The sequence below is a fragment of the Gopherus flavomarginatus genome, chromosome 8 (genome assembly GCF_025201925.1).
Source record: "Gopherus flavomarginatus isolate rGopFla2 chromosome 8, rGopFla2.mat.asm, whole genome shotgun sequence".
Classification (NCBI taxonomy): Eukaryota; Metazoa; Chordata; order Testudines; family Testudinidae; genus Gopherus; species Gopherus flavomarginatus.
The window spans coordinates 86,102,287-86,124,582 of record NC_066624.1 but is presented as its reverse complement, the minus strand read 5'-3'; the positions used below and the strand labels follow the sequence as shown (position 1 = coordinate 86,124,582).

General features: G+C 43.0%; 1 protein-coding gene across 1 annotated transcript in view; it reads left to right on the top strand.

Moving 5' to 3' along the window:
• LOC127056203 (glutathione hydrolase-like YwrD proenzyme) overlaps positions 1 to 21,884 on the top strand; it is a 47,601-nt gene extending 25,717 nt beyond the window's left edge. Inside the window, exons 8-13 of the mRNA XM_050963719.1 lie at positions 2,506 to 2,649; positions 6,690 to 6,783; positions 7,471 to 7,642; positions 11,144 to 11,306; positions 20,961 to 21,159; positions 21,817 to 21,884. Coding sequence (XP_050819676.1) covers positions 2,506 to 2,649; positions 6,690 to 6,783; positions 7,471 to 7,642; positions 11,144 to 11,306; positions 20,961 to 21,159; positions 21,817 to 21,884 — 840 coding nt within the window. The remainder of the gene's footprint in view (positions 1 to 2,505; positions 2,650 to 6,689; positions 6,784 to 7,470; positions 7,643 to 11,143; positions 11,307 to 20,960; positions 21,160 to 21,816) is intronic.
• The last annotated feature ends 412 nt before the right edge of the window (positions 21,885 to 22,296 follow it).

Sequence of the window (22,296 nt, the reverse complement as noted above, 5' to 3'; positions counted from 1 at the left end):
ATTCTGCAAGTGTGTAAGCTAGGACAAATTTAACCCTTAGGGAGTACTGGTCTACACTACGCGTTTAAACCAATTTTAGCAGCGTTAAACCGATTTAACGCTGTACCCGTCCACACTATGAGGCCCTTTATATCGATATAAAGGGCTCTTTATATCGGTTTCTGTACTCCTCCCCAACGAGAGGAGTAGCGCTAAAATTGGTATTACCATATCGGATTAGGGTTAGTGTGGCCGCAAATCGACGGTATTGGCCTCTGGGCAGTATCCCACAGTGCACCACTGTGACCACTCTGGACAGCAATCTCAGCTCGGATGCAGTGGCCAGGTAAACAGGAAAAGCCCCGCTAAATTTTGATTTTCATTTCCTGTTTGCCCAGCGTGGAGCTCTGATCAGCACGGGTGGCAATGCAGTCCCAAATCCAAAAAGAGCTCCAGCATGGACCGTACGGGAGATACTGAATCTGATCGCTGTATGGGGAAACAAATCCGTTCTATCAGAGCTCCATTACAGAAGACGAAATGCCAAAGTGTTTGAAAAAACAATCTACAGGCTACACAGTGCTGCGTGACAAGCGTAACAGGAAGCCAGAGACTCAAACGGATGCTCATGGAGGGAGGGAGGGGGTACTGAGGACTCCAGCTATCCCACAGTCCACAGCAGTCTCTGAAAAGTATTTGCATTCTTGGCTGAGCTCCCAATGCCTGTAGGGTCAAACACATTGTCCGGCGTGGTTCAGGGAATAGCTTGTCAATTTACTCCCCCCCCATGTGAAAGAAAAGGGAAAGAAATAATTTCTTGACTTTTTTCAGTGTCACTCTATGTCTACTGAATGCTACTGGTAGACGCGATGCTGCAGCAGTGAAGAGCAGTATCCACTCCTTTCCCCTCCCTAGTGGCAGATAGTACATGCCTGATAACTGCAGAATACCCCTGGCTGGCCTCAGGGGCGCCTGGGTAAAAATAGGAATGATTCCTGGTCATTCCCAGTAGATGGTACAGAACGGCTGGTAACCTTCTTCATCATAGCCAAGGGGGGCTCAGCTCCTTCAGCTCCCTCCCTTTCTGGTGTAAAGAAAAGATTCTGTACTGCCTGGACTGTCATAGCAGCCGGATGCTGGGCTCCTCTCCCCCACACTGCTTAATGTCCTGCCTGGACTGTCATAGCACGGGGAGGCTGCCTCCCCCTCATTTTATCTCACTAACAAGTCACTGTTTCTTATTCCTGCATTCTTTATAACGTCATGACACAAATGGGGGGGACACTGCCACGGTAGCCCAGGAAGGTTGGGGGAGGAGGGAAGCAATGGGTGGGGTTGTTGCAGGGGCAACCCCCGTGAATGGCATGTAGCGCATCATTTCTGCGGGATCTGACACGGAGCAGCTGTACTCTCTGATACACTGCTTCTCTAGTACACTTGCCCCAAATTCTAGGCAGGACTGACTCTATTTTTAGAAACCATAAAGGAGGGATTGACTCGGGGAGTCATTCCCAGTTTTGCTTTTGCGCCCCTGGCCGACCTCAGCCAGGGGCACCCATGATAGCAGCAGACAGCACAGAAGGACAGATAACCTTCATCTCATTGCCAAATTACCCTGGCAGCAGATGGTACAGAACGACTGGTAACCATCTCTGCTATCATGCAAAAGCAAATGAATGCTGCTGTGTAGAGCTGGAGTATCGCCTCTGTCCGTGGCATCCAGTACACATACGGTGACTGTAAAAAAAAAAAGCTGAACGGGCTCCATGGTTGTCATACTATGGCGTCTGCCAGGACAATCCAGGGAAAAAGGGCTTGAAATGATTGTCTGCCGTTGCTTTCCCAGAGGAAGGAAGGAATGATGACATTTACCCAGAACCACCAACGAAAATGATTTTTGCCCCATCAGCCACTGGGCTTTCAACCCAGAATTCTAAGGGGCGGGGGAGACTGCGGGAACTATGGGATAGCTACGGAATAGCTACCCACAGTGCAACGCTCCAGAAATCGACGCTAGCCTCGGACCATGGACGCACACCGCTGAATTAATGTACTTAGTGTGGCCACGTGCACTCGACTTTATACAATCTGTTTTATAAAACCGGTTTATGTAAAATTGGAATTATCCTGTAGTGTAGACGTACCCCTAGATACAACAGACATTGCTCAAAAAGCTCTGAACTCAACCAGAGATGGCTTAAAGTAATTAAAAGGGACAACAAGCTAAGTGCTTCCCTTTTGACAGACTGCCATTTCAATAGAGATGCAATGCTTTGAATGTGTTGCATAGGATATAAGACAGGGCAGAACTGGATCAAAGTTCTCCCAGATGCACAATCATTCTCAAAGTGGATTTTACATGTTTTTCCCATGTAAATCACCGAAATCATCCAAATGATATAACCAGTAGAGTTAAATAGTTTAATCCACATGAAGATGCCAATTTAACTTTGACCAAGACAAACTTGCTGTGCTAGAATATCCTTTGTTTTGTAGGTTTCAGGCTAAATGCTACAACTCTTTCAGGAGCTGACAAAATCTGGCAAAAGAAGATTCTACGAAGGTTGTGTTGCAGAAACTATTATAGAAAGCGTTCAGAAAAACGGAGGAATAATGGATTTAGAAGATCTCAAAAGCCAGGTCACCGATGAAGTCAAACCGATTTACAAGGTATTCAAGGAAGGTTCAGTGTTCTGAACGTGGTAGAGATCATGAGTTTGGTTTACCAAGTTAGGCATGAAGAAGTGTACTTATGTATTTGCATGCCTAATTTATATCTGCGAATATTCACCAGGCATGTCCTTGTGAATGCATATGCCATTTGTGTGCATAAGGCCATCTAGGTGCCTAACCGGCTATATAGGCATACAAATAGCCTAGTTATATGTTCACATCAGCTATTTATGGGTAATGTGTGTGTGCAATTGTGCAGGTCTAACATAGAAAACATAGCCCTGTTTTGTTTCTTAGCAATTACCTAATGATTTCATTACAAATTAAAGATGGGCTCAAGCTGTAAAATTTTGATTCAGATCTGGATTTTGAACGCTGAGGTTTGAAGTGTTTTGATCCGTGAGTTTGATTCAAGCTTGCCTTCCTGTAAATGTGAATATGATGAGCTAATGAACGGCTAAAAAGCAAATCGATTTTTTTTAGTTAAGAGTGGAAACTATTTCTTTTCATTGTAATTATTTTTAGTAGAATGTAGATTGGACAGTCTGTTCAGCATGGGGAAAAAGCTCCATGCCCTTCAAGTTTCTACATCCATCTGAGGAATTCAGCAAGAAACCACTGAGCTGCAGTATTTATCAGGGAAGGGGGAAGCGAGGGGTAGCTGTGTAGATCTGCTGTCCAGTGCAACTTTCTACCGGACTTACAGGAACTAAGCAGTTTGTTTTAATATTCAAAGCTGAGGTAGCCAGCAGCTGTGCTTTGCCACTTAGCAGGGATCCATCTGAAAACATTCATACTAAAAAGAAAGCAAACTAGTATTCTGCCTGCCAGTGAATCTCTCTCATTCAGGTTGTGAATTCTAGGTACTATTTGTACACCTCCTGAAGTCTTTACTTTGGGAAAGCTCCCATTGATTTCTCACTGAGTAAGAACTTAGGAGTTGAGTTCCCTGTATAATGCCAAAAAGATGCTGAATTTTGAGTTATTAGTTCAGCAAGGGACTTACAAGACTGTGCCTAAACTTAAGCACCAGTCCTATTGTAATCAACAGAACTACTCATATGCTTACAATTAGGCAAGTTGTTAAGTACCTTGCTGAATTGGACCCTGAGGCCAGACAAGGGAGCATTAGGAGAAAATTCAGCCTTGTGATTTCCTGGGCCTTCTATCACTCCCCCCACTCATAGCTTCTTCCACAAGAAGCTACCATATATTGCTCATTGTTTTTATATTCTCCTACCTCCCTCTCCCTCATACTTCAGAGAAGGACTTTTCTGTCATGCAGCCTAGACTGGAATGGAACTGAGGTTTCCTTGCCAATCATCTTTGGAATTCTTTCCTTTGTCCCACAACTTCTCCTCTGTATGGTGGCCAGATTGGCAAAATAAAAACCCTTCCTTTCCCCTATGTCCACTGCTGGCCTGAAGATTCTCCATAGCTTTACACAATGAGATCACAATCAGACCCTCCCCGTCTTTGCTTTTCCACAGGGGTTGGATTTGGGAATGTGTAACTGTGGAGTGCTTGGAAAGGAACTATTCTGAGCATCTGCATAAAGAGATGGACTGAGTATTGACCAGAGTGGAGTTTCAGAAACATTTGAAGCCCATATCCAGGTACCCTCTCTCCTCCTTACTACCTCAACAGTTTCCTTGATGCTCTTTCTCACACTCTCCTTCCATCTGACTCCCTCTCCTCCCTTGTCACACAAGCAGATTCCTCTACCTCCCCAGCCTAAAGGGAGACAAAAACATTCTGTTCTTTGCAGCTGCAGGGAATTCAATCATGTCCAGGAAGGACACTAATAAGGCAATGTAGAAAACTGTCACCTGAACTTTGTTCAGTGACTTACATGAAACTCATATGCCTTGAAACTCATAGATTTTTATGGCCAGAGTGATCACCTAGTCTGACATCCTGCATAACTCACAGAATTTAATGGTGGGACTTCTGCATCTCACCCATCAAGTTGTGATTGAACTGGAGCATATTTTCTAGAAAGACATCCAGTCTTGGTTTAAATTCTCCATCATTTGGAGTCTTACCACAGCCCTTGGGATCTGTTCCAATGGCTAATTATCTTCCCTGTCAAAAATGGGCATCTTATTTCCTTTGTGCACTTTGCTGATTTAAATTCCAGCCACCTGGGAGGCCTGAGCACAGTTCCTAATGGATGGGATTCCTCTCCTTGAAAACCACTATCACAACTCATACAGCACTGGCCCTTGTGTTGGCAATCTCAACAGAGATGCCAGCTACTGAATGGGCATGAAAACCAACTTACTTTCTCACCTCTAAAGATGGTCCTTTCAGAGTTGTAATGCAGTGTAGGGATGCTAGGACTGCATGTGCTTTTACCAGCTCTATGAGTACAGGTCTCCAGAGCTGTCAGTGCAGAGCCTTCCCAAAGCATGATGTCCACTGAAATTGCAAAAGTCTAAGATTTTTTTAATGATAGGGATTGGTGGTGTCCTAGGCTTGATCTTGCATTCTTTGCATATCCCAGACTCCCATTAAGTGCCACAGGAGCTGTTGGTGCATAAAAAAATACAGGATTGGGCCCTAAGTGTTTTCAAATGCAGTATTCAATGGCTGTGTGTGATGTCACATGAATTTGGAAATTATATTTTGGATAGTTTAATATTCCCACTAATCCAATATCATAGGGTTGCTGAGCAGCATTTTTTGAGTGAATTGTTTTTATTCTCACCATATGAACAGTTGATTCTTGCATTTTTCCTGGAGTACGTACGTAATCAAACGCTGTGCTTGCACACCCAACTATTAACTAAGGTATGTCAAAAGACAGTCAGTGCTTCCTGACCTGCTAATAAAATCATTAGTCATAGATACACATCCACTATATACTGAGTAATATTACTAAATATAGATACAAGGGAACATACCCAGAGCAACTTACGCATGCTATTTTGAAATAACTGGACAAATCTAGATCCAAACCTATAGTCCAGGATCGCCAACCCTTGGCTGTTACCCATCAGGGAAATCTGCTGGCGGGCTAGGATGCTTTATTTACCTGCAGCATCCGCAGGTTCGGCTGATCACAGATGCCACTGAGCGCAGTTCGCCATTCCAATGGGGGCTGCGGGAAGCGGCAACCAGTACATCCCTCAGCCCATGCCGCTTCTCACAGCCCCCATTGGTCTTGAACGGCTAACTGAAGCCAATGGGAGCTGTGTTTGGCTGAATCTGCAAACGCTGCAAGTAAACAAACTGTTCCGGCCCCGCCAGCGGATTTCCCTGCATATAGTCCTTACTCAGGGAAAACTCCAATTGATGTAAGTGAGTGTGTTGTCAAAGAACACAGGGCAGGCTCATTTGTTATCAATTTAAAAATGAACTCACAGGGTTATAGTGTATAATTTAATATTCAAAGACAGGCAACTCTATATATTACTCAGTTAATGCTGATAAACTTTTCAGATAAATAGGTATTTAACCTTTCGAAGCAGATATAGAACTTAATGGTTTTAACATTAGATTTTACAAACTGAATTGGATAAGTTCAATGTTACAAGGACAAGTTTGCCTAAGCACTCAAAAAATAAGTTTTATTTATATTTGAAACATAGGCTCCTGTTTTCCCACATACTCCATTGAGCCAATGTATATTTAGGAAAGACTATACATGGGAATTCTCAAAGAGTTTTACAAAGCCAATGTCTGTATTTACTTTATGGGCAAAAGCCACCCCCCAGGCAGAGGACTAGCATCTCATCCTTTATGGCAACAATAAAAGGGGGAAACAACATTGCTTACACTAGTGTAATGACAATGGTTTGGGTCATTGATGTAGAATACTGTACTGTTTTATAGGGGCACCATACTGTTGTTATACAAGGTTGAGTGAAAGAAAAGTTATACCACCTTAATGTTACCTGGTTTCTCTTTGCCTTGAAGAAATGCCCAGTTTTATTACATCATTGTTGATATATAAGTATGTCATAATATTCGGGAAACCTTTAGAAAGTTTTTTTTTTAAAAGAGGGGAATAATAATACCTCTTGCTATTCCAGGATGTGAATGTTTGGGAAATCCCTCCAGATGGACAAGGAATCACAGCTTTGATAGCCCTGCACATTTTAGACAATTTTAATGTTAAAGATCTAGGTTATGTCCAATGGAAAGAATTTTTCTGTGTCTGTGAAATTTTCCTTTGAGGATGATTTAAGCAGACACAAAAGGAAGATTTCCAGGCATGTTAATGTTCTTTTTCAACGTTGAAGAAAATTTTCCTCAAAGCCAAGCAAAAAGGGAAATAAAATTGTTACTAGACATGACTCCACTCTACAGTGGATAATTCTCTACGAAATATCACAATATAGTAAAAAGAGTACAGTGGGACTTGGACTGGGACATTTTCTAGTATAAAACAGACTCTCTGAGATTTATGTTTTTGAAAATTTAATATAAATTTGAAAATTTAGCAAATTACACGACAACTTTGAAGAGTGGCCCTGATATAACTTCAAAAATAGTGTGATATTTTATAAATAGCTTGATTCCAGTTCAAAATTCGGAGTTGTTCAGATAGCGTCAAGTGGAATAAAACACCCAATACCACTGAAGACTATAAGCCAAATTTTGAAGAATTCTTAAGTCCAAAATGAATGATTATTTCCTTAGTATCCCTGGAAAGAATTGATCAGATCCATCCCTTGTAATACTCTGTTGAAATCAATTCAATAGTTAATGTCGTCCAGTAACAGCAGGGTAAACAATGTCCTTACAGCCTGAAAAAACGCTGAAAGGCTAAAAATAAACTAAAACTTTTGTCATTTTTGTTGGCATTTTTAGACATTGGCCATAACACTGCTGACTATTTACATGTGCTGATTGAAGCCTTAAAACTCAGCTTCTCTGTTACTTTCTGGTTCTGTGTTGACCGTGACAAATTTCCAGTACCTACAAAAGAACTTCTTTCTAAAACGTATGCCAAAGGATGCTCGGAGGTAGTTAATTTACAAAAGTAAGGCTTCTTCCTTCGCTTGCTTTTGTGGATTATTAGCGTAAGTACATTTCTGATCTTGGTGAGAAAGATAAGTCCGTTCTATAGTATTAAGTAGGCTCTATTTATGAGAGTTGTTGGAGTTTTTAGTTTATTTCTGCATATGCTGTGGTCAGAATATCCTTTTATTTTAACACTAACCTGTCCCTGTGTTAAACTGCTCAGTGTAAAGTTCAAAGAGTTTACTGTTTGTTTTATGTCATTAGCCCAGGTTGTATCTAAAAGATAAAATGAAATGTGATAGGAAACTATCAAACATGATTCAACGTATGAATTGATAAACGTGGCAGTTTTCTCTTGTAATTAGGGCAATAATGGCTTATTACAATCAAGGAGTGGATTTTATTTAAAATATGCACTATATATAGTATGTAAAAAGTGGAGAGCAGCCCAGATATCTTAAAATAAGTTTCACAGTCCTCAAAATGAATCCCTGAAACAATTTAATGTAAAAGTCACCCAATGATGATTGATCTTCTCTCTTGCTCTGGGCCCAGACTAAGGCTATTTTCCCTGGCCTGCTCTATTTAAGAAAAGGCCCTGTATCTCCACCCCTGTGATCAAAGAGCCATCCAGGAGGCCATAGTGAAACACACAATGTATGAAAAATCATGTGTGCAATCCTTCTCTCTGTCTCTCAAGTGCTGGTGTCCAGGGCATTGGCCCATCTGTTCTATATGTAAATACACCACTGCCCCCGATACAGAAAAATCTGCCAGCTCTCCAAAAGAAGGACTGCAACACTCAAACACCTAATCCTCTGCAAAACAGACTCCTGGGCTCTGACTTTGTTGCTCTGACAGACTGGCAGAAAATCTATTCTTGTTTAGTCCCATGCCAGCTAGCATAGAATAAACGTGGCAGGGGACTAAACAAGAGACAGTGTGACATGCAGTGCATGAGCCGCTGCAACAAAATAGGCTTGAATAAAGACTGGGAGTGGCTGGGTCACTACAAAAAGTAACTTTCCCTCTGTTGATACTGACACGGTCTTTCAACTGCTGGGAATGGGCCACATCCCCCCGATTGAATTGGCCTTGTTAGCACTGACCCCTTACTTGGTACGGCAACTCCCATCTTTTCATATGCTGTATATTTATACCTGCTACTGTATTTTTCACTCCATGCATCTGATGAAGTGGGTTCTAGCCCATGAAAGCTTATGCTCAAATAAATTTGTTAGACTCCAAGGTATCACAAGGACTCCTTGTTGTTTTTGTGGCTACAGACTAACACAGCTACCTCTCTGAAACCTGCAACAAATCTGGCTCCCTGAGCACATTGCTGGTGGCTTATCCAGCTTACCAGCTGGAGTTTTAACACTGTTCTTGTATGTATGTGTATGGCTGATAGTTTTATTAGTATCAGGAGGGGAGGAATAACACATTGCAGGCAGGAGGTGTTTACATTTTGGTCAAACTCTACGGTACCCTTTTAAGCAAAGACATTTAGGGTGGTGTTTTTAAACTTTATTTCTATTGTTTTTATATAAAATATAAACACTATTTAAAACATATATAAATACGTGTGCTGGATGGAAATACCATACAAAAACAAAATTCAGTGTTCATTATTTGTAATGCCTGGAAAAAACAGAACAAAAATAAACAAGCTCTCCCTCTCACTCACACACACACACACACCCCAGAACGCATAGAGGTCATGCAGGCATCAATTATTAAAGTGACTAAAAAGATAAATAAGTGAGAACATAGCCTATGAGTATCAGGAATTAATATATAATAAAATGCAAAAGTATGCAATGTGTGAACAGACATCCTCCTATTTTTTCCAAATGTTTCTATTAGACAGTCATTTTTTCCATTAACGCAGTAGTAGAGAGCTCACTAAGCCAGTCTGTGCATGAGGGAGGAATTTCAGTTTTTCATTTTCTCAGAATAACTCTTTTGTTCATTAAAATAGTTACTGCAATGTAATACCAACTCATCCAGCACCTGTAAAATACACAAGCTTGGGGAAGGAAAGATAACAAGGCTTTAAGTTTTTGAGAGAGCATTGAATATTGTGTTCCAGACCACATGCATTTTATGACAAGCAGGACCAGCGCTAGGGGTTTTAGCGCCCTAGGCAGACAGGAATTTCGCCCCCCCGCTGGCTGGTCTTGTGGATCTGGTGGAGCTGCCGCAGTCGTGCCTGCAGGAGGTCCACCAGAGCCGCGCGAGCAGCCGACTGTCCGCAGGCACGACTGCAGCAGCTCCACTGGAGCCGCCTGCCGCCCCCTCTGGCAAAACACCGCCCACCAATAATTCTGGCACCCTAGGTGATTGCCTAGGCCCCCTAAATGAAACCGCCGGCCCTGATGACAGGTATAGAGGATGTGTGAATGGTTGGCATGTGACCGTTTGCATCTCCAACATTCGCTGTGTGTCGCAAATCTATTTTGGGACGATTAGGACAGATAGTAGCACCTTGCATATTTCCTTGTATATTTGAAATGGAAAATGCTGAAACTGAGAAGGAGCTAGTCTTTTGGATATTGTCATTGCTTGTCATTTATTCCAGTTCATGCAAAAACCAGAGATCTTTCTAAAAATATCAACTAGATTCAGTAATGATGGGATTGATGAGGACAGATTCTTCAATAGTACAATAATGTCATCAGCATATAAACCGATTTTGTATTTTTTTCTTCTTTATAGTTACACCTTCAATAGCTGAGTGCTGACGTATGTCTATTGCCAGTGGTTCAAGTGAGACATTAAAAAAGAGGGATGAGAGGACAACCCTGTCATGTATCTCTTTCTAGTTGAAATGCCTGAGAAATAATTCCATCAGTTGATAGTGAAGCCAGGGGATGGAGGGTGGTTTTAAAGGGTATTTTAAATATATATTCTTAAAGTAATGAACTGCATGAAAGACTTACGATAGGTCTCAAAATTCAAGAGAACAGTGACTAAAATAGGGTATTTATAAATGTGATTTTTTTTAAATAAAAGTACTAACACGTGCTAGCCTTCTTTTGTGTACTTTAGATAAGAGTGTTTACTTAAATTTGTTGGCAGTGCTGTATTTGTACTTAACCAAACATGGGATATACAGTAGAAACAACTTATTGATCTAGGCATTACCTGGTCATAAAAGAACTACAGACTTTGGATCCTTCCTGGGCCTTATCTTTCAATGTTGTCAGTTGAATTTTACATGATGTACCTTTTGGGGCAGATTCTGATCTTCGCTATACTCTATTGTCTTTGGAGTTAATCCAGTTTACACTGGTAGTGACCTGAATCTGGCACTTTGTTTTAACAAACAAAACCCACACCAAAAAATTCAGGGCCAAATGCTGCTCATCATACTTATAGGAATATTCCCATTGACATTAACTAGGATTATTTGTGGGAGTAAGGTGAGCAACATGCCACCCTTATGATGCAATTTAAATTGGGCCATAAAATAGTGATTTTTGTTGCATACTAATGGTTTTTATTTTCCCTGTTTTAGAGCCAGTGACAAATATAATAAAGGAAATTTGCTACTGGTAGGAAGTGACACAGTTTACTTCACTGTGTTCAATGGTCAAGGCAATACCTCCTATGTCATCAACAGCAACTATATGGGCCTTGGCATAGGACTGGAACTAGGTGGCTGTGGATTTACTTTACAAGTGAGAAATTTTTTCCAAGCATAACATGTTTTAGTCTGCATGAAAACTCTCTAAAAAGGCAGTTAGAGTGCTCTGCCATACAGTATCCTAAACTTACATTTTTTAATATATATTTTTTTATTAAGTTAGACCAGACTGTGAAATGAGTTGACCAGTGTTTAAAAAAAAAATAATCTTCATAGGTATTTCTTTGGCTTTACACCAAGTTAACATGATAAATTGTTTATAAACAGAGTTTGATGCTTCAAGCTCAGACTTGCCTGACACTGTTAATAGCATAAACGGTCATGGTCAGCAGGTCACCGTAATGACATATCCAGTCAGTTTTTAGTAGATGTAGAACAGTGGGACCCATGTAGATTTTTCAGTACTCTCCTACATAAACAACTACATACATTCTTCCTTGGATCATTGCTTGGGCAGTGAAAATGAATTAGCCTTTGCTAATTTATTTTTGGCCAGTTAATACTAGCTGTAAGTAACAATGGATATGGAATTGAAACATTTCTTATCTTCAAATTTTATTTTATCCCCCATAGCCAAGAAAAAATGTTATACATTTGTGATAGATTCAAATTTTATATTTTTAGAGTATACATTTTCATTTGAATTTGTATTATAAAAAGTCTTTGGAACATGAGCAGAACCATAATAGATTGTAAGTCTTATACCTAGATAAAATATGTAGAAATATCTTGTTCTTTCCTCTAGCAAAATGGCTAAGCCACATCACATTAAGTAATATGCATTAAACAGAAGTAAAGATTAGAAGTGGCAATTCAGAAATTAATAATTTGGAGATTATGAATATTAAATATATGTGAATATTGCCAAAACTATTGAGAGATGGAGGTTATTTCACACATTTTGTTTTCGAGAATTTGCTGTCTAAAGTATCTTTAATGCCCTATATACTCCTGAGGGAATTCTGTGCCAAAAAAAAAATAAAAATTATGCACACAATATTTTAAAATTCTGCATATTTTATTTGTCAATAAATAAATGTGGCTCCAGTATGGCAGTGGGGATGCACAGGCCACTGGTTGCATTGAGGTGGGAGATCACTATGAAGCCCCCAGAGGTACAGGGACTCAGCGGTGAGGCTGCACCTGCCCTCGACACAGTGCAAGGGCTGGGCCTGCCCCAGAAACACCCCGGGGGTCCTTCTTCTCTGCACCAGGTGTGGGTGGGCAGGCTCAGTCCAGCAGGATCCAAGTGTGGAGGGGATTAGTGTGAGTGGATCCATGTGTGGAGGGAGAGGTTTTTGTGTGGGGCAATCTGGGTGCGGACGGCTCAGTGGGAGATCTGGATGCACAGGGGCTCATTGGGGGGGTTCCAGCAGGGGGAATGAAACTCTGCAGGGGATCCAAGTGAAGATGGTTAGGGCTCAGCTGGTGTGTGTGTGTGTGTGTGTGTGTGTGTGTGTGTGTGTGTGTGTCCCCAGGTAGTGTTGCCAGGTGTCTGCTTTTCAGCTCCATTTCAATGGGTCTGCTTAATAGGGGAGCCCCAGCTGCTGCCAAGGAGATGCCGCATCCCAGACTCCTGCTTTCCCCCACGATTCCCCTACCCTCTTTTCTTCTGTATCTCATCCTCCTCCTCCAGTGCCCCGCGCCCCTCCTCTCACTCCCACATTCCCCTGCCCCTGCCCTATTCCACCCTACCTTTCTTACCTATCACACTAGAATTAAAGAATAATAATTAAAGAACCATTTGGCTTTTAATGGTTGGATTGAACTCTCGCTTGTATATTAGAAAATGGTCAATTTTATCATGTTAAAAATAAAAACATAAATAGAGACTAAGGGCTATATTTTCAAAGTGTCTAAGTGACTTACGAGTCTATGTTTCATTTTAAGAAGTGATTTAGGCACATAGGAGCCTCACACCTGTTAACTTTCAAGAAGTCTTAGGCTTCTAAGTGCTTAAGTCACTTTTGAAATTGGGACTTGAGTCTCAAAGTGACTTAGGCACTTCTAAAAATTTTACCCCAAGACTGAATCTGTGATCTCCAGGGCATTTGTAATACACTTGTTTCTACTTATATATATATATATGATACTACTTATATATTTTTCTTGAACCGACTATGTTGGCACTAACTGTTCTATGTATGAACTTTTCCTGACTATGTCCCCAGGCCAAACTTACCCCTAGAGGGGAACGGGAGCTCCACAGACCTTCACTGACTTCAGTAATGAGGCCCAGACACAGACCCCTGACATAACCTTAGTCCCAGATTTGGACCTTAGCGTCCAAAATATGGGGGTTAGCATGAAAACCTCCAAGCTTAGTTACCAGCTTGGACCTGGTACCTGCTGCCACCACCCAAAAAATTAGAGTGTTTTGGGGCACTCTGGTCCCTCTGAAAAACCTTCCCTGGGGACCCCAAGACCCAAATCCCTTGAGTCTCACAACAAAGGGAAATAATCCTTTTTCCCTTCCCCCCTCCAGGTGCTCCTGGAGAGATACACAGACACAAGCTCTGTGAAACTACACAGAGAGACTCCCCCTCTCTGTTCCCAATCCTGAAAACAAAAAGTACTTTCCTATTCCCCCAGAGGGAATGCAAAGTCAGGCTAGCAATCCAACACACAGATCTCCCCTTGATTTCTTCCTCCCACCAATTCCCTGGTGAGTACAGACTCAATTTCCCTGAGTAAAGAAAAACTCCAACAGGTCTTAAAAGAAAGCTTTATATAAAAAAAGAAAGAAAAATACATACAAATGTTCTCTCTGTATTAAGATGATATAACACAGGGTCGATTGCTTAAAAGAATATTGAATAAACAGCCTTATTCAAAAGAAGAATACAAATCAAAGCACTCCAGCACTTATATTCATGCAAATACCAAAGAAAAGAAACCATATAACTTACTATCTGATCTCTTTGTCCTTACACTTAGAAACAGAAGATTAGAAAGTAGAACTACTTCTCCAAAGCTCAGAGAAAGCAGGCAGGCAGACAAAAACTCAGACACTCAATTCCCTCCACCCAAAGTTGAAAAAAATCCGGTTTCCTGATTGGTCCTCTGGTCAGGTGCTTCAGGTGAAAGAGACATTAACCCTTAGCTATCTGTTTATGACACGCCCCCCAAATTGCAGACAGTGGGGAAGCTCACTGGCGGCGATTTCCTTGTAGAACTTGAAAATAAACAGATTAATACAACACATACACCTTTACATATACTCCTAAGTATATAACTAACAGACTTCTACATTTTAAGAACACTTTTTAACTACTGAATTCTGGGAAACTCTCACGGGAGAGTGCATCAGCTACTTTGTTAGAAGCTCCTGTGATGTGTTGAATTTCAAAATCAAATCTTGGAGAGCTAAACTCCAACGAAGAAGTTTCTTGTTGTTCCCCTTGGCAGTATGAAGCCACTTTAGTGCAGCATGGTCAGTTTGTAGTTGGAACCGCCGTCCCCAAACATATAGGCGTAGCTTTTCCAGGGCATACACAATGGCATAGCATTCCTTTTCACTGACTGACCAGTGACTTTCCCTCTCAGACAGTTTCTTGCTGAGAAACACGACAGGATGGAAGTTGTGATCTGTTGCTTCCTGCATGAGCACTGCTCCTATACCACGCTCAGATGCATCCGTGGTTACTAGGAATGGCTTGTCAAAGTCCGGGGCCCTGAGCACAGGGTCAGACATGAGCATCGCCTTAAGCTGGGTAAAGGCCTTTTGACACTCATCAGTCCACTTAACGGCATTTGGCTGGGTCTTTTTGGTCAGGTCGGTCAGTGGGGCAGCGATTTGGCTGTAGTGTGGTACAAATCGCCTGTAGTATCCGGCCAAGCCTAAGAAGGATTGGACCTGCTTCTTTGACTTTGGGACAGGCCACTTTTGGATAGCATCCACCTTGGCCTGTAGGGGGTTTATGGTTCCTCGACCCACCTGGTGCCCCAGGTAAGTCACTCTGTTTTGGCCTATTTGACACTTTTTGGCCTTAACAGTTAGTCCTGCCTGCCTGATGCGCTCAAAGACCTTTTCCAGGTGTAGTAGGTGTTTGGGCCAGGAGTCTGAAAAAATGGCCACATCATCGAGGTAGGCAACTGCAAATTCTCCCAGTCCAGCTAGTAGACCATCTACCAGCCTCTGGAAGGTGGCGGGTGCATTTCGAAGGCCGAAAGGAAGGACATTGAATTCATACACCCCCGCATGGGTGACGAATGCTGACCTCTCCTTGGCAGGTTCATCTAGCGGTACTTGCCAGTACCCCTTGGTTAAGTCTATTGTAGAGATGAACTGGGCACGTCCCAACTTCTCCAATAGCTCATCGGTACGTGGCATTGGATAGTTGTCCGGACGAGTTACAGCATTTAGCTTACGGTAGTCCACGCAAAAGCGTATTTCCCCATCTGGTTTGGGTACCAGAACCACTGGAGATGCCCATGCACTAGTAGATGAGCGGATTATACCCATCTGTAGCATGTTCTGGATCTCCCGTTCTATAGCAGCTTGGGCATGAGGAGACACCCGGTAGGGTGGGGTTCTGATTGGGTGAGCATTACCTGTATCAATGGAGTGGTATGCCCGTTCAGTCCGTCCTGGGGTGGCTGAGAACAATGGGGCGAAGCTAGTGCACAGCTCCTTGATTTGTTGCCGCTGCAGACGTTCCAGGGTGGTTGAGAGGTTCACCTCTTCCACGCCACCGTCTTTTTTCCCGTCGTAGTAGACACCGTCAGGCCACTCAGCATCATCTCCCTGGACTGTAAACTGACAAACCTGTAAGTCTCTGGAATAGAAAGGCTTGAGAGAATTAACATGGTACACTTTAGGCTTTAGTGAGGAATTGGGAAATGCTATGAGGTAGTTTACAGCTCCCAGGCGCTCTTGGACCGTGAATGGTCCTTCCCATGATGCTTCCATCTTATGGGCCTGTTGCGCCTTCAAGACCATAACCTGGTCTCCTACCTTGAAGGAACGTTCTCTGGCATGTCTGTCATACCAGGCCTTTTGCTCTTCCTGAGCATCCTTTAGGTTCTCTCTAGCAAGGGCTAAAGAGTGTCGGAGGGTGCTTTGTAGGTTGCTTACAAAGTCCAGAATGTTAGTTCCTGGAGAAGGCGTAAACCCCTCCCATTGCTGCTTCACCAACTGTAATGGCCCCTTAACCTCGTGACCATACACAAGTTCAAACGGTGAAAACCCTAAACTGGGATGTGGTACAGCCCTGTAGGCAAACAGCAACTGCTGCAACACTAGGTCCCAATTATTGGAGAATTCGTTGATGAATTTTCGTATCATGGCCCCCAAAGTTCCATTGAACCTTTCCACCAGGCCATTGGTTTGATGGTGGTATGGGGTGGCAACCAAGTGATTCACCCCATGAGTTTCCCACAGTTTTTCCATGGTCCCTGCCAGGAAATTAGACCCTGAATCTGTAAGGATGTCAGAGGGCCAACCTACCCTGGCAAAGATGTCTGTTAGGGCCAGGCACACAGCGTTAGCCCTGGTGTTGCCTAGAGCTACTGCTTCTGGCCATCGGGTAGCAAAGTCCACTAAAGTCAGTACGTACTGCTTTCCTCTGGGCGTCTTTTTTGGGAAAGGGCCCAGAATATCCACAGCTACTCGCTGAAATGGGACCTCAATTATGGGGAGTGGCTGGAGAGGGGCCTTGACCTGGTCTTGAGGCTTTCCCACTCTTTGGCATACCTCACAAGACCGGACATACTTGGCAACGTCCTTGCCCATCCCCTCCCAGTGGAAGGACTTCCCCAACCGGTCCTTGGTTCTGTTCACCCCAGCGTGGCCACTGGGATGATCATGGGCTAAGCTTAAGAGCTTCCCCCGGTACTTAGTTGGAACCACCAACTGTTTTTGCGGCTGCCATTCTTCCCGGTGTCCACCAGAAAGAATTTCCTTGTATAAAAGTCCTTGGTCTATAACAAACCGGGATCGATTAGAAGAGCTGAGAGGCGGTGGGGTGCTCCGTGCCGCCGCCCAAGCTTTCTGAAGGCTGTCATCCGCTTCCTGCTCAGTCTGGAACTGTTCCCTTGAGGCTGGGGTCACCAGTTCTTCCTCAGACTGTGGACTTGGGCTTGGTCCCTCTGGAAGCGATGTAGGTGATGGGGTTGTTTCCGTTGCTGGTGAACCGCTCTCCGCTGGTGCACCTGAGGGTATTTCAGGCTCTGGCTGAGCCTTTTGGGTATGGCTGTCTGTTGCTTCTGCCAGTTGTGGCTCGCTGGCGCCCTCTGGCGTTGAGTTTGAAGATGGAGTTGCAATGGCTGGTGCTGGTTGCTGTTCCAGTTCCGGGCCTGGGACTGGAGGTGCTGTGGCTGTTCAGTGGTTGGCATGGAATCCGGGTCCACTACCTCTGTCTGGGTCTCTGGTAACACAGACGGGGCCTCTGTGGACGGCTCAGGAACAGGAATGGGTCTGGAAGCTTGCCTGGTTTGGCTATGTGTAACCATTCCCACTCTCTTGGCCCGCCTCACCTGGTTGGCCAAGTCTTCCCCCAGTAGCATGGGGATAGGATAATTGTCATAGACTGCAAAAGTCCACATTCCTGACCAGCCTTTGTACTGGACAGGCAGTTGAGCTGTAGGCAAGTCTACAGCTTGTGACATGAAGGGGTAAATTGTAACTTTGGCCTTTGGGTTGATGAATTTGGGGTCAACGAAGGATTGGTGGATAGCTGACACTTGTGCCCCCGTGTCTCTCCACGCAGTAACCTTCTTTCCGCCCACTCTCAAATTTTCCCTTCGCTCCAAGGGTATTTGAGAGGCATCCGGGCCTGGGGATCTTTGGTGTGATGGTGGTGTAATGAATTGCACTCGCATGGTGTTCTTGGGACACTTGGCCTTGATATGTCCCAGTTCATTACACTTAAAGCATCTTCCATCTGATGGGTCACTGGGCCGAGGTGAGTTACTGGAGACTGGTGAGGTGGAAGGGTAGGGTGTCTGTGGCTTTACTTGGGTGGTATGTGGGGTCTTTGGCTGTCCTCGGTTGTAGGGTTTATGGTCTGTGTGCCCCCTGGGGTAATCGTTCCCCTTGACAGTAGCTTTCTTGCTTTCTGCTAGTTCCATCCATTTGGCTCCAATCTCCCCCGCCTCAGCGATATCTTTGGGATTTCCATCTTGTATGTACCGTGTGATGTCTTCAGGAACACCATCCAAGAACTGCTCCATTTGTATGAGGAGGTTTAGTTCTTCCAAGGTTTGAATGTTGTTTCCTGTTATCCAGGCCTCATAGTTTTTTGCAATGTAGTAGGCGTGTTTGGGAAATGACACCTCGGGTTTCCACTTTTGGGTTCTGAAGCGCCGACGGGCATGATCTGGGGTTATCCCCATTCGGTATCTGGCCTTGGTTAGAAAAAGTTTATAGTCATTCATTTGCAGCTTAGGCATTTCAGCTGCCACCTCTGCTAAAGGTCCACTGAGCTGTGACCTCAATTCTACCATGTACTGGTCTTCGGGGATGTTGTACCCAAGACAGGCTCTTTCAAAATTTTCCAAGAAGGCCTCGGTGTCATCACCTGCCTTGTAGGTGGGAAAATTCCTGTGCTGTGGAGCAATAATTGGCGCCGGGTTGTTAGGGTTGGCTGGCACATGCAGCCCAGCTTTTGCCAACTCCAGTTCATGTTTTCTCTGTTTTTCCTTCTCTTCATTCTCTTTTTGTTGTTTTTTCCATTTCTCGGCGGTGGGCCAACTCTTCTTCTGCTTGTTTCCTTCGGTAGGCCACCTCTTCTTCTTCTAGTTTTCTTTTGTGTGCTGCCTCCTTGGCTGCCTCTTTGGCTGCCTGTTCTCTTTGGTAGGCTGCCTGTTCTCTTTGGTAGGCTGCCTCTTTGATCTGTTCTTCTCTTTCTTTCATCTCCATCTCTTTTTGTTTTATTTCCAGTTCCTGTTTGTGTTTTTCCATCTCTCGCCTGTGTTCAGCTTCTTTGATTTGTTCTTCGGCCTCAATTTTTGCCTTAGAAGTCATGGTTCCTGTTTTCTTGTGTTGGGGTGCCCTCCGGTGTTTATCTTCTGAACTGCAGGTTCTCTGTTGCCTCCTGAAGTCTGCCTAGCAACAGTGCTTTTTTCGTTTTCTCTCTCTAGCTAATGTTCAATGAAAGGAAACCAGAAAAACCACTTTATTTGCATGCATATAAGTGCTGGTACTTGCCTCCTAATGGGAGGGCTATTGCATGACAAAAGACCCTCAACAGTTTGGTAATGGCTTCTCGCTTAACATGCAAGCCACAAACTGCCAGAGAGAGCAGAAAAAAAAAAATTCTCTCTGGTTCCCTTTTAAAACCAACTGTTTCTCTCTGCTAAAAAGCCCTTAGCAGAGAAAAGAAAAATATAATATTCCTACTGGCTTCTGGATTCTGTCTAGATCCTCCCACCACTGCCACTCATGACATAACCTTAGTCCCAGATTTGGACCTTAGCGTCCAAAATATGGGGGTTAGCATGAAAACCTCCAAGCTTAGTTACCAGCTTGGACCTGGTACCTGCTGCCACCACCCAAAAAATTAGAGTGTTTTGGGGCACTCTGGTCCCTCTGAAAAACCTTCCCTGGGGACCCCAAGACCCAAATCCCTTGAGTCTCACAACAAAGGGAAATAATCCTTTTTCCCTTCCCCCCTCCAGGTGCTCCTGGAGAGATACACAGACACAAGCTCTGTGAAACTACACAGAGAGACTCCCCCTCTCTGTTCCCAATCCTGAAAACAAAAAGTACTTTCCTGTTCCCCCAGAGGGAATGCAAAGTCAGGCTAGCAATCCAACACACAGATCTCCCCTTGATTTCTTCCTCCCACCAATTCCCTGGTGAGTACAGACTCAATTTCCCTGAGTAAAGAAAAACTCCAACAGGTCTTAAAAGAAAGCTTTATATAAAAAAAGAAAGAAAAATACATACAAATGTTCTCTCTGTATTAAGATGATATAACACAGGGTCGATTGCTTAAAAGAATATTGAATAAACAGCCTTATTCAAAAGAAGAATACAAATCAAAGCACTCCAGCACTTATATTCATGCAAATACCAAAGAAAAGAAACCATATAACTTACTATCTGATCTCTTTGTCCTTACACTTAGAAACAGAAGATTAGAAAGTAGAACTACTTCTCCAAAGCTCAGAGAAAGCAGGCAGGCAGACAAAAACTCAGACACTCAATTCCCTCCACCCAAAGTTGAAAAAATCCGGTTTCCTGATTGGTCCTCTGGTCAGGTGCTTCAGGTGAAAGAGACATTAACCCTTAGCTATCTGTTTATGACAACCCCACACTTCGGAAGGATGATGCTAGGCCCAAACAGTTGCTACAGCGGTCACTATTAAAATGCTGCCATTTGAGAGCTGTTCACTGTAGTTAGTATGATCATTTCTCAGGCTATTTTCCCCAGGAGTGCATGGGTGAGCTTGTCTGTGTATAGTTTCATCTCCTGCCTATATCCAAGAGTCTACTTAGGTGCTCCACATCTTGCATAGGAATCACTTTTGTGAGCTGCTCTCGCTGCTGCTCAGCTTTTGTTACACGTTGGTGATGCCATGTGTGATGTCAGTCAGTGGGCTAGCTGGCCAACAATTTGAAAAGCTAGTAACGATCGTGCATGTTTAGTTTAGGCTGCGTGGTTCTTGTCCAGCCAGATGGATTGTCTTTGGCAATCCCAAGGGGATTTTATTCTATTAGTAAGGGTTTGTATTTGTTTTCTAGAATAGAGGATCCAGTTTCTCACTATCTCCAAGTCACCTGAACTGCCTTGCCCCGAGCAAATGGCTATACCACATGATCATTCCTGCCCTTGCTACTGTGGCAGACACTGGGGACCTCTTGTGCTTCTTTGGAATAATGGGTGGGTTCATGACGCCTCAAGGACACATGCAGGATATAAGTAATGTAAGTCCTTTGGAATGTATGGCAGAACATCAGAAGGATTCACTGCTTATTTAAGAGCCTTTCATTTCAGGGTTACTCTGTCTGGACAGGCCACGAAAACCTGCAGCCCAACAGAGCAGTGGCCTTGCTGATCTATGCACTTTATCCTAGTGCTGACTGATCAGCCATCAGCCGGCTTCAGATCAACTTCATGTTTTGTTTCTACCAAAGAACTCTGAGATGTTAAACACTGTATAATTTATATCAAAGGTCTCATTCTCCAAAGACAGTGTACAAGCACTACATGCAAATTTTAAGTGTATTAACATTGATATGAGGATGTTTTCCTAGAGTCTAATCTGGTTTACTTTAATAATCTCTTTGAAGCCTGCGTGGGGAATCAGTAGCAAGCAGAGGTGGGTAAATGCTTCAGTTAAAATGTATGTGAACTTTGGTTTGAAGTTTTAAATGAATTCCCTCTGCCTGTGTTCAATTTCTATGATTATTCTAGTTAACAATGGTAAAAATATTAACAGCAAATGTCAGATGACTATTGCAGCATATTTATGGAAAACTAATTAAAGAGCTCTAAAAGTTACACTCATCCAAACGGGAGTTTAAAAAAAAATAAAATAAAGTCCATTCCTGGACCACAGTAACTCATTTTTGATTATCTTGTTTTGTGCCTTGACAGGTGCATTAGAAATGGAAAGAGAATATAAACTAAAGGAGAGAGAAAATGAATTGCCCAAAGTGCCCTAAGAATTGGTTTTCTGTCTAGAGTGATCACCTTTGTTGCATAGAAATAAGAGAAAAGTACATGAAAAGTAAGAAACAATGCTTTATTTTAAGAGATATTTTAGGGAAACACTATTTCAATTAATATATCATGTATTTTTCTCTCAAGTGTATGTTTCTGCTGCCCTTCAGTATAGAATGCAATTATCATAAGCTTCGATTTAATGTTTGAAATGGTACTTATCAGTTTTAAAATTTCAATATCTCTGTTTTTTTAAATCAGTTCGTTAAATGCTACCTGTAAAACTGAAATTAACTTTTAATTTGAAACTCAGCCTTGATGCAATCAATATTTAGGAGTTTCCTGCAATCTGTCCAAGTCTGTTAATACAAATAAAATATTCTTTCCACAACTGCATTGGAGGTAGGAATGGCC